Here is a 13,104-nt window from a genome sequence, read left to right on the forward strand (position 1 = left end):
TGTGAGCATTTCCCTCTTTACATGTATCTACTTATGAGTCAAAGGATAAGGCATGTATTACTAGTTCCAGCATAGCATGTGGCATAGAGTAGGAAACAGTTGTTAAATGGAACAGCAAAGCATTAAGGACTGTAATTACATTAGACGCTTGCTATTTAGCTGATGAATTAACAAATTAGCACATGCAAGAAAAAAGAATGGATGACTGCATGATAGAAAGAGCAAGCTAAACAAATGGGGCTAAAAAATTAAGTCACAGCTTGCAAGCCACAGGAGCAATATGAAAAAGCTACCTGTCCCTTTAACTGACCTTGATTTGGATTAAACTTTCCCTTTCCTTTTCTCTTTCCTCTGAGTGCATCAAGTGTCTCTTTTATGGCTAAGATCTGGAAGCCAGAGATTGATCTTTTGAGAATCCCTGCTTTAGGCTGGCCTTGTTCTTACATTCATACATTCAATAACATTTATAAGGCTTTGATTTTGTCTACTAGGAGTATGATATATTTTGTTATGAAAGTATCCAAATTATGTGAGAGGGAAAAAAACCCCACAAGAATGGTTAAATGCAAGATCAGCCAAAATAATGACTAAGGACCCAGGGTAATATATGTCATGACATCTATGCTCCAAATAGGCTGGCTTCTCAATGATGGCAGCTCAACTAACCTTCCATATAAATCACTAGGGTGGGGGGTGGGGGAACATTTCTGCTTTCTCTTTGAATGTTTCTCATGAGAGAGGCCTTTCCTGACCACTTATCTAAAATCAATAAATTCTGCCCAATTAAAATATTATGTAACTGTTTCTGGTTTGTTTCACCCAACTATATTGTAGAACCCGAGATCAAGGGCCTTTTCTGTTCTTTTTATTGCTCTCCAGTGCCTAGAATAGGGGTGGAGAATGTCCAGTCCATAACAGGCCTATATAAATCTTGCCAAATCAGGAGCTAAAGTGATAGGACAGCAGGTAGGGCAATGCCTTGTATGTGGTTGACCCGGGTTCTGTCCCTGGTATTCTATATGATCCCCTGAGCATCACCAAAGTAATTTGAGTACAGAGCCAGGATTAAGCCCTGCACATCTCTGGGTGTGACCTCCAAAATCATAAATAAATAAATAAATTCTATCAAATCATACAGTTTGGCCCTGGTGGTACTCGATGGGACCTATATGTATTACTTCCTGTTAACTGCCTGTGGCAAATATGGCAATATTGTATGGCTCACAATGCTGTTAAGACTATCCAAATTCCTTGACATAAAATCAAAAATCTTTTCTATGTATGGCATAGAAAGTAATTGAACTCATAGTGGAAATCAAAAAATATTTTTCAAATGAATATATGAGGAATACACTAAAGTTTCTGAGCTAACTGATAGGTATTTTGATCATGCAAGACTCCACAAGAAGAGATGTGAGATGTGATCTGTAAAATTAGAAAGCACATCCAGAAGAATTTCCACTCTGGTCTTATGACTATATTCTTTCTTTATGTTTATTCCTTTTCCTGAGAAAACCAAGGAGGTGAGAGAGATAGATGGAGATTTTGATGTCAGTTTAGTAGGTCTCAGTGTGAGAAGTATCAATAGATTAATGGGAATATACCACAGAAGCCAGTTTGAAACAAAAACTTTTTAGAATGATGGATGTCTAAGAATGTTAGCTTTGGAGGGAATGGATAAGAATAATTACCAGTAGTCATGATTGATGGCTGTGTCAACTCTGAGAGTTGGGTTCTCACAGGTACTCTAAGTAAACAGATCTACCTAGAGGTTTGCTAACCAAATCACACAAAATTTTCCACATCCTGTACGTAGTATGTACTTGATACATGGTAGGTTGTTTATGAATGAGAGCTTCTCCATTTTTCTTCAACTGCTTCTCTGTCCCATCATTCCTTTAGGAACCACTCAGAACATATTTTTGGAGTAGCTACTTTGGAGTAGTTCCACATTTGAAACAGGTACAGACTGCAGACACTGGAAATATGTACCCGTGTTCTCATCTGACAGCTCAATTCCACCAAGTAGTGGTAAGAAGTCAACCTTTGTTACTTCCATTCCATCATTACTAGAGTGATACCAACTGCATTTCTACATCTTTACCCATAGCGTGTGAGCATCATGAAGGCTGAGCAAGATGTCCTGTCACCACTGTTTCACCAAAGCATCCATATTCATATTATAGAACTTAGTTTTGTCCAGAGTATTCATTACTTGGAGAAATCTGAAGACTCTAGGCAGGTCCAAGGAACATGAGAGAGTTAAACTTCAGTTGAGTGGTAGAACTTTTTTCATTCCTTTTCCAACTAGGTGTCCACCTTAACAGCTGTGCAACTTATGTTGCTAGACCCCAAGATTGGACCAAAGGGGATGAGAGTGGGTTAGAGACCTGTGTGTAGTGATCCTACCTACTGCTTGATGTAATCTTGATCTGTGGCTAGCTTTGATACATTACCTGAGCTCTGAAGTCCTGCTTTTGTATTATTGCAGCAGGAGGGAAAGTTCTGTTAGAAACACAGTTTTGTTAGAAACTAGGAATTTAGAATTAGCCCTGGTTCTGGTATTACCAGTTTTATTAGACTGGATAAGTCATTTTGGTTTTGAGCTTCAATGAAAGCAAGTTCTTTTGCTACTTCAAATGTCATTGTAAGGCAATCAAATCAAATATCTATATTAGACTGTATTATTATACAAATAATAAATATCTATATTTCAATGGCTGTGTTCTACCATTGTTTTTGGTGGTGGCAGTGGTGATAATTTGTCCACAAACTACACATTTCATTAGGGCCTCAAAGATCAGTAAGGTTACTTTGGATCTGCTAAATCCATATACACAAACACACACACAAATAAGAGGGTTCAGGAAATAGTATAGCACCCTTAGGGACATTGCCTTGTGTGTGCCCAACCCTGGCATAACATGACCTCCTGAACTTATCTGGCTTGTGTCAGAGTATGGCCCAGGTGGTTCTGGTGATCTCTGGAACTGCATATTTTCAGGCCCTGGCACTGAACCACCACATTGTTGGTTGAGTTTCACAGGGAGTGGTCCCTGGACCCCTGATCACTCCTTGGGATGCTTCCTCCATGCATCCCAACACACATACTCACACACATGCATGCACATGCATGCATGCATGCACATACATGGTGATTAAGTCACCCGTCACCTTTGAACAAGATCTTTATACAAAAAAAAGAGTTTAATGCGTTGTCTCTCACTTTAGAGAAAGGTACACAGACATCCAAATAGCAGTGTCTACCAACATCACATGGGAGACCTAGTAGGAGCATTGGTATTAATCCCCTTATCCTCAGTAAGTGTCAGTTCTCAGTCAATGGATGCACTTCCATTTGCAGGAGATATTCCATATTTCTTCCTTGTTCTGGCAAAAAGTAATCCATCTACTAGAAACTTCCATGTGGTAAGCACAGAAGCCTCTCTTTATCAGTGTTATACCTTGGGAAACTCTCTCCAGTATAGATAGCAGAAAGAATAAATATTTTTGTTGAAAGGAAAAAATGAAGACAAAGGTGAAAGGGCATCTTGTAATGGGTTGAGTCAGAGAAGAAAAAAGAAAGCATTTTACCCCCCTTTCTTCTCTTTTTATCCACAACAGTCTTTATATAGAACTTGTACAAAAGCCAATTTATTTGATATGGAAAAAATGTGAAGGCAGCAAAACACACACATACACAGAGGTATTTGTGTTGGAGTTCAGAACTCAAGTTACCTAGAGATAAAGAGTTTGAAATTTAGGTTGAGTTGAAGTGCTTTACTTTTTTATTTTTCAGCATTTCAAAGAACATTAAGGTCAGGAAGTATCGTGCAACTCAGGCAAGGTCCCTAACAAATTTGAAGGGACTCAAAAAGACCAGAAAAAAGACCAATAAAGGTTCAGGACCAATATATGGTCCATTATCACATTTATCACACATCTCCCATCCTGATCGATTCCTCAAGCCATCATTTTCTTAGGGATCCCTTCTCTATTCCATCTGCTCTCTCCCCTCTGCTCATGAGGTGGGCTTCCAGCTATGGAGCAATCCTCCTGGCCCTTGCATCTACTGTCCTTGGGTTTCAGCCTCAAACATGATGACCTCTCAGTTCCTGTAATGCAAACCATAATGTCCAAAAGTATAGTGAGAGTATGGGGAATATTGTCTGCCATGGAGGCAGGAGGAGGGCAGGGAAGGGGGGTATACTGGGGAGATTGGTGGTAGGGAATGTGCACTGGTGGAGGAACAGGTGTTTGATCATTGTGTGATTGTAACCCAACATGAAAGATATATATATATATGTACACACACATATATATGTGTGTATATATATATATATATATATATATATATATATCACAGGTATGTAAACCAGCAAAAGAATTGAGAATCAAATTCTCAAGGGACTTGGCATTTTCAGCAAATAGTTAAGATCTTCATACTGAAGTGTGAGTATCTACAGAAAAGTGGCTATGTCTGAGCTGTTACCGAAATTGTCACCTCCAAGTATAGACTCTCGCACCTTCTCTGCATGATTTTGAAAATCAGGTAGTCATATGGGAGAGAGAGAGACCTGTGTCTTACATTAATTAGAACAGAGAGAAGTAAGTTTCAACCAGTACCAGAATCATCTATATAGTATATATTGTGTCCTTGATTTCTCATTCAGTCAGTTGGCTTGGGACCTGAGTGTTTAGTCTTTAAAAATACTTGTTTCATGCAGATGCTCCTGACCAAGGACCACACTTTGAAAACATGATTTGGTATAGCATTTCTGAAACTTGGCTACACAGTATAGTCATTTGGTGAGTTTTGAAGATTACTAATGATCTGACTTTATCTTCCTTACCATTTAATTTAATACCAAGAGTGGGGATGGGAAAAGGGAAAGTAGGTAAAATGTAGGCAATTTTAAAATGCTTCAAGTTTTCACAATGGGCAATTAAATTAGAGAACCACTAATATCAACTGATCTTCATTTCCTTGAATACTTGAGGTAACAATCTTAGAACTGTAGAGCAAGTTAGTGATTTTGTGAGAATAGAATTCAGTGTGCTTTTACCCCTTTACTTAAATTTCCACACGTAGCCCCCCACCCTTCACTTATGTCAGTTGTGAAATTTCAAGGGAAAAGATGAAATCTTAATCTTCTTAAAACCTCAAACTGAGGTTTTAAGGCAACTTATGAGTACTTCTTTGCATTGATTTATAAAGAAATTTTAATGGACTGCATACTTGTAGAAATTTACCACTCCACTCCAGACAAATGAGATAAAAGAGAGACAGGGTTATGAAGTATTTTCAGTCAAAATATCCTTAAATTTTAGGTACTTTTCAAACACAAACTAAATGCTCCCTCTGAGGTCTTAAACTGATGTTCCTCACCTCTAAATCTCTAAGTCAATGAATGGGCATGGCTTGGTTTGTAATGTGCATGTTAACTGCTAGATGTAAGAGCAAGTGCTGGCAAAGTATTTGAGAGTGGTCTTGTCTCTTTAAAAGGTAAAAGATTAAAAAGATAAAATGTTTCCTCCAGAGTTTGGTTTCCATTAATGACAAGATTAGTAAATATTTTAAGTCAGCAGAAAAGATGGTGATGTGTGTCATCCTAGAACCAAAGAAGGAGCTACAAAACGCCAAGAGATACCACTGACTTCAAAATCTTCATTACATAGATGTGGAAGATGAGGCTCCTAGAGAGGGACTGATTTATTTGATGTTAGTAAGAAACTACTGTTCTTTATAATATTCTATTATTCCCTATAAATATCTCTTGCATAGAGTAGACATTCTACAAATGTTCAGGGATTATTTTCATAGATTCTTGGTACCCAAACTAGCAGCAAAGGCTTCTTCAAATCAAAAGTTAGAATCACATCTTTAACCAAAATAAGGCTAGGATCAATTGCCTAGGAATGAGGATAAAATTCTCCTCTTGTTTTGAACCCTACCTATTGTACAATTTTGGACACATGACTTGACATGAAGACAGAAGATAGGATAAGTAGAAGATGCAAAGACCTTAGCACATTATCTGGCATGAAGGAAAGTATTAATGACTTCATTATAAGGGGACCTTACATCTCATTAAATGAACATCCTGGGGATGTTTGAGAAAGGCATGATAGAGTTGTGGCTTTAGAATGGAATATTAAACTAGCACTGTCTCCATAAAAGAAGTGAGTATTCAAAAAGATTGAGGACGAGAGCTGTAAAGGCTCTTAAAGGATCAAATATGCCTGAATCTCTTGTTGCACCTCAAAAAAACAAAACCAACAAGAACTATGAATTGTTATGTTTATCTTCCAGCAACATTCTCATACAGGGACCCAGAATACACACGAATTGTCAGCAAACTTGCTATTATGTCACTCTTTCTTACCTACTAAAAAAGCAATGAATACACAAATATTAAATTTAATATAAATAAGAAAATAATTAGGGAGTTTCTATTTTTCCACTGCCATTAGAAGTAAATGACTTTCTCATTGCCAATCTTGTACAACCTTGTTAATTTTATTATTGGGAAAACTAAATTGTAGAGAGGTTAGGGAAGCTTAGTGACATACATTAAACTGATCTCCAAACCCCAGGCCTCCTTGTTCATCACTCTTCCTCTCATATCAACTCCGCTTTATTAGGACAATTTTTATATCCATTGCCAAATTCCTAATACCTTCAAAAGAGTCTTGCTCTGATGCGCTTTCTCCCAGTCAGGCCTCTTAAACTCTCCTGACATTACTTTAGGACCCACCCACTTGATTAGCTCACTATCTAGAGAGTGCACTTACTTGTCCAAGAATCTTCTATTGAGGTGTAGGATAGAAGCCACATCTGCCTGGAGAGGAGGGTCCCGGACTACCTTGTACTGCAAGGGTTTACACTCCAGGCAGAGTGGGCTGTCTGGAAGTGAGGTCAGCATGGCGGCATCAATCTCCAAGTGCTCATCCAATGTGTAGATCTGGATACCATACACCTCCTCACCTACATCTTGAAGTTTGATGGTCAATGGGACATCACAGAAGACATTCTGAGGACCCAAGGAGATGTTCTTCCCACTGACAGTCAATAGTTTGATGTCATTGACAGCTCCACTAGAGTCCCAATCAGTGGAAACAAATGTCACCCAGATGGCCAGAGATTCAGGGATCAGGGGATAGCGAAATCCCAGTTCAAGATAGCAGCCTTGTGGTTCAGGGCAGGCTGGAGGAACTGTGTGTTGGTTGACAGCCGAATTTGGACTCCAGGTGCGTACACTGGACTTACAAGGCTGTTCAACATCTGGATGACCTAAGGAAAAGAGATGAGGGTATAAGTTGCTAGAAGATCTTTAGTTTGGTCCTCAGGGTTTCTTTCAGAATATAAAAATGGTTTTATTTTACTGAAACTAAGATAAAGGCAGGGAAGATAAAGATTTTTTGTTTATTGGTGAAATTTCTGGATGCATAGAACCCAACTCGACTATCTGCTGATAATGCATATCTTAAAAGTAAGGATAATTTTAATCAAAAATACACTATCTTCCTATTGAGTTGATACCCAACCTTTCTTTCCTTATCTTCCACTTGCAGGTTTTGTTGCCCTGTACAAAAAAGAAGGAAGGCACATGTTTGTTAAAAAGACATTACATCCCGTGAACTTGTTTAATTCTTGCAAGGGCTCATTTCAGGGGTCAGAAAACAAAGGTTCAAAACTATGGGGTGATGAAAATCTCGAAGTTTAAAGATCAGAATAAGAACTCAATTTTGTCACATATATAATGGGGTCCATATTCTTTGTTCTCTTTATGGGATGGAGAAGTCACTGGAATTATTAATAAAATAATTATAATTTTATAATTAATAAAAAAATACCTGTGGCATTGCCTTTGATACCACCGACTTTGAAGTGCCACATACAGAAGTGCTAGAAACCACCTTAAAAGAGGAGTTGAACATATAGAGCTTCTTCACTTGGACTGAAGATCCATGAGGAAACTTTCTAAAGTCATGAATGAAAAAGTTGGAAGGTGTCCCTGGAGCCATCTTATCTCTCCGCCCCTTCTCTACATGAGGTCATTGCACACCACGGAGAATCTCCTGCTCTGTCCAGTCTTACTTAAGAAGGAAATAGGCAGACAAGTGAAAACGGGGGAGAAAAAAGGAGGGATTCTTCTATTTCCCCAGAGAGATGATGTCTCATCCCTACTGATCTCAGACCGTAGCAACTTCTGAATTTTTCTCTGCTGAGATCATTAGTCTTTGAACCTTTGAGAACTCTCCTTTCCACTGCTGAGAAAAGTCATCAGGACTCAATATAGTGTCTGAGTTTAATCTACTTAAGGGTGTCCAATAAGAGAAATAGATCATTTTTATTTTATTTTATTTTATTTTTTTGCTTTTTGGGTCACACCCAGCAATGCACAGGGGTTACTCCTGGTTCATGCACTCAGGAATTACTCCTGGCCATGCTTGGGGAACCATATGGGATGCTGGGAATCAAACCTGGGTCAGGCTGTGTGCAAGGCAAATGCCCTACCCGCTGTGCTATCACTCCAGCCCCAGAAATAGATCATTTTATAAAGGTAGGGTAGAGAATCTCAAATTGTTCTATGTTCCATATATCTCTCATTATCTCTCTTTCTTTCTTTCTTTCTTTCTTTCTTTCTTTCTTTCTTTCTTGTTCTTTCTTTCTCTCTTTCTTTCTATTTTCTCTCTTTCTTTCTTTCTTTCTTTCTTTCTTTCTCTCTCTCTTTCTCTCTTTATTTTTTCTCTCTTTCTCTCTTTCTTTCTCCTTTGCATCACTGGTTGACAGAGAGTGAGCATGCTGGCTATTTCTAAAGAAAAGAGGAAAAAAGCTATCTTTGTCTGAAAAGGATTTGTGGTAATGTTACAGCATAACGGGAGTGACCACAATATAAAAACTAGAAAGCCATTTTTGGGGTAGAAAAGTGATTCCAGTGAAGGCTACAAATGCTTCCAATTTCCTTGCCTCTATCCAGCCAGGAAAAAGAGGGAAGACATCAAGCTGATGTTAGAAAAGAAGAAAGTGGACATTAAAAGAGAAAAAAGGAGTGAGGGATAAGAAAACTTCAAAAATCTTTAGATACAACACATGTAATAAGATGAAATGGACTCAATGACAACTCTTCCACTACTCCTTGGCTTTGTGCTTTTTTTGTTTACAGCAAATACTGGCAAGAACAACCAGTAATTACAAAGACACCAAAAGACTGTCTACCTATGTCGAAGCCTTGCTTTCTATTCATTATACAACCTCAGAGTTCCTGGTTCTTTTGACTTTGTGGGTTGTTTGATAGATAGATAGATAGATAGATAGATAGATAGATAGATAGATGTATCTTATTCATTCAAAATACTTTAATGAAGGTGAAGTATCATATATTATATAATAGCACATTTTGTAGCTAGTTATCAGTTCCTTTCATTGTCACCAATTTTTCTATGCTATCTCACTCAATTCCACAGAATCTTGGCTTGAAATAATATCTGTTTCACAGAGAGTAAAGATACTAAACACACAAACTATATATATGAAAATATACTAAACACACACACTACATATATATGATAAATAATTTTCTATCCAGTTCATATGGAACTGAAAAAGAGAAGTTAACACTCCACAGAATATCGGGGCCTCCTGTGGTACAGAGAGTGCCAGGTGAACATTCTACCCCTTCTATGGGCTTTCTTCTGGAATTGGCAAAGGATGGAGCAAACTTAACTCCCTTCTTTGGAGGAAATGAGTGTTAATGGTGGGAAGCCACAGGAGAGAAAAGATGACAAATCTGTTTGGCTTATCCTTTCTCCATGGTTTCTTGTTCATCAACAGAGGGTCCAAATGCTTTCCAAAGGACAGAAAGGTGAGCCTGGTCATTATGCTCAAGTAAGTAAACAGGAACAGAAAACTTAGCAAAGGTTACTCATTTAGTTCCTTGAGACAAACTCTTAGATACAAAAAGGAGCCTCAAAGGTTGCTGAATTCTACTTATCACCCATGCAGCAAACTTTGTAATAATAGTGGGTTTCAATGAACTAACCATCCTCTGTGTGCTGGGCCCTGTGCCAAGAATGTTACATGTCTCAGTTCTTTCCACCCTGGCAATCAGTCTATGAAGTAGGTCTTATGAAACTCGTTTACAAAAGAAAAACTGAGACTGATTTGGTTAAGTTAATTCTCAAATAAAGAACAGAATATTATGTGATACGTTGGGCCAGGCAACTTGCCAGGCTTTGAAGCAATGAATGTTGGGATAAGATGTTATTCCTACAGCTTCTCTTTGTGTCACCTACCATAAGGAACCTGCCTCAGAGAGGTGGTACAGAATTCAAATGGGATGAGATGTTTAGAAGATTCTTGCAAATGTGTTAGCTCTGTTCTGAACGTAAGGAAAAGCCAACAAGGTAAAGCTTGGGAAGAGGAGGTATTCCCAGTATAAAAACAACAGCTGACAGAAAATGTGGGTTCTGATGACTACAGTTTGGAGTGCTATGAGAAGATTACAAGTGAGAAGGCTAATAACAAATCATCATGAACAACTTTGCAAACCACAGTGTTTATATAAAGTGTAGGGGGAAAATTTATATAAGTAGGCCTTACCTATTTCATGTAAACTCTAAAATATATTTGCACAGAACTTCTTTAAAAGTTTTATTAGAGACAGGTAAGGCATGATTATTACCATAATGACATTAAATATAAAATAAAATTTAATGCAATATACTTTAAAAAATAAGTGATGTGGACAGCAGGTTTGAGCCGGGGGTGGTGGGAGCGGCAGGGACCTCATGGGAAGGGGGGCGTAATGGGCCGTCCTCCACGCCCGACCGAGGTCACCAGCTGCCCCCCACGAGCGGCTCTCCGGCACGGCCACGACTCTAGAGCACAGAAACCAATCTCTTAACTATCTAACTTTTAATAGAAATTCTTCCAGGGTTAATAAGTAAAATAGCAGAAATTCAAAACCGCGCGGCCGCAATAGCGGCCGCGGGACATCATTTTATTCTTAAACCAAGTTGTAGAAAGCAAATCATTTCACAACGCTGTTTCAGCATGTCTGATTGGGGGGGGGTCGTAAACTCTAAACAATAATTGTGCATCTTCTATCAAAACAATGTATCTAGCCAAAGTAGATAGAGTATTAACTAGAACTAATCTGCCTCACAGGAATTGGGAGGGGTGGGAGGTGGGGTTCTACTGGGGTTCGTGGTTAAAAATAAGTATTTGTAAAGGGAAATGTGTTTGATATTTACATGACTGAGACCTAAACCCGAAAGCTCTGTAACTTTTCCCACAGTGATTCAATAAAGAAATAAATTATTAAAAAAATAAATAAAAATAAAAATAAAAAATAAGTGAGAAGGTTAGCAAATAAAGCAGAACCCAGATTCTGGAGGATTTTTTTTACCTCCCTTTAACAGAACTGAGCTTCTGAGACAGGAATCTCTTAAAAATTTAAGCAAACAAACAAAGGATATCTTTTATAAAATTGGTTGAAAGTTTCAGATGTTGTTCATCCATCTATCTGTTTTGATTTTCCATCCATCCATCCACCCACACATCCAAAGAATAATTGAATGCTTGATTTGTGAGTAATGTTAGATGAATTTCTGGAAAATACTTTTCAACTTATACGGTCCTTACATTCATGGATTTTCAAGTCCAGTGCTTCTCAAAGTGGACAATACTTCCCTTTAGGGTGTGCTGAAATGATCCATAATGGTGGTAATAGCCTCAGGTGTGATTTGGAGTGTTTTCTGCTTGTTCAATTCAAAAAATTAGAATTCTAGGGAGGGAGGTACTGGGTGATTGTTTTTCCCCCAAATGGGAACTTCTGTCTAGTTTAATAAATACCAGTTAGGGAAGCACTGCACAAAAGCCATTGTGGTTGGACCAAGGTTACACCAGAGAAATGGACCAGAACATAGCTCCTAAAAGAAACAATGACTACAGTTAAGAAGTTTATCGGAATAAAGGGAGTGAAGGAGATAAAAAGGGAGAGAAGGGATAAGAGAATAAAGGAAAAGGGGGCCAGAGCAGTAGTACAATAAGTAGAGCGTTTGTCTTGCATATGGCTGACCTGGGTTTGATCCCTGGCATTCCATATGGTCCTCTGAGCACTGTCAGGAGTAATTCCTGAGTGCAGGAGTAACCCCTGAGCATCACCAAGAGTAACCCAAGAAGTCAAATAATAATAATAATAAAGGAAAGGAGAGTGAAATACAAGAAGGAAAGGAGAGATAAAGGAGGAAAGGAGGGTCAAAGCAAGAAAGGGAAAAGAGAGAGAAGAGATTGCAGCAGACAGAAAGAAAGAAGGAAAGATGAAAGAATAATACAAATAACCTTTTACTTCATTATTAATCCATATCCTTTTGTATATATAGCAAGTAAATAACAATGCACATATTTATATGAGCTACTCACTAGAAATGAGGCCATATATGTGTATAAAATGTATAAATAATCATGCTTGTTAAAATTTACATTTATAAATATCTGTATAGACATCTATTAATATCTTTGTATATATACACTGCTGCTGTTGACAAAATTAGTGATAAAAATTGACTGCCAAGACTTTTCCAGATGAATACTTTAGCACACCTGAAATATTCTAGGAAGGTAAATAAGGCTGGGGGTAGGGATAGGTGGTAAAGGTAAAGGCCCTCCCGTTGATCATCGATTTGCTCGAGCGGGCCCAGTAACGTCTCCATTGGAGACTTTGTTGTTACTGTGTTTGGCATTTCGAATACTCTCAGTAGCTTGCCGGGCTCTCCGAGAGGGGCAGAGGAATCGAACTCGGGTCAGCCATGTTGGCCGCTTGTAAGGCGAACGCCCTACCACTGTGCTATCGCTCCAGCCCAGGGATAGGTGGACTCATATAAATAAGAAAAAAATGGAAACAGTACAATATGTTAATCTGTCATAAAAAAAAATCCAGTGCTTGTGGTATAATTTATGCTTTGGAAAGTTATTTTAATTGGGATTTAATTTAGTCAGATCTCGCTACTTAATTTCCAGACTATAAATGTAGTATGACATTAAATGCCTCAGGAAATAATTATCTATGAAATACAGGTTTTTACTACAAAGATAGC

General features: G+C 38.2%; 1 protein-coding gene across 1 annotated transcript in view; it reads right to left on the reverse strand.

Annotated features, from left to right (window-relative positions):
- Positions 1-13,104, reverse strand: part of PAPPA (pappalysin 1) — a 263,826-nt gene that overhangs the window by 169,456 nt on the left and 81,266 nt on the right. The window contains exon 7 of the mRNA XM_056138647.1: positions 6,796-7,294. Within this exon, the coding sequence (XP_055994622.1) occupies positions 6,796-7,294 (499 nt within the window). The remainder of the gene's footprint in view (positions 1-6,795; positions 7,295-13,104) is intronic.

The sequence above is a fragment of the Sorex fumeus genome, unplaced genomic scaffold, assembly GCF_029834395.1.
Source record: "Sorex fumeus unplaced genomic scaffold, SorFum_2.1 ptg000129l, whole genome shotgun sequence".
Taxonomy (NCBI): Eukaryota; Metazoa; Chordata; class Mammalia; order Eulipotyphla; family Soricidae; genus Sorex; species Sorex fumeus.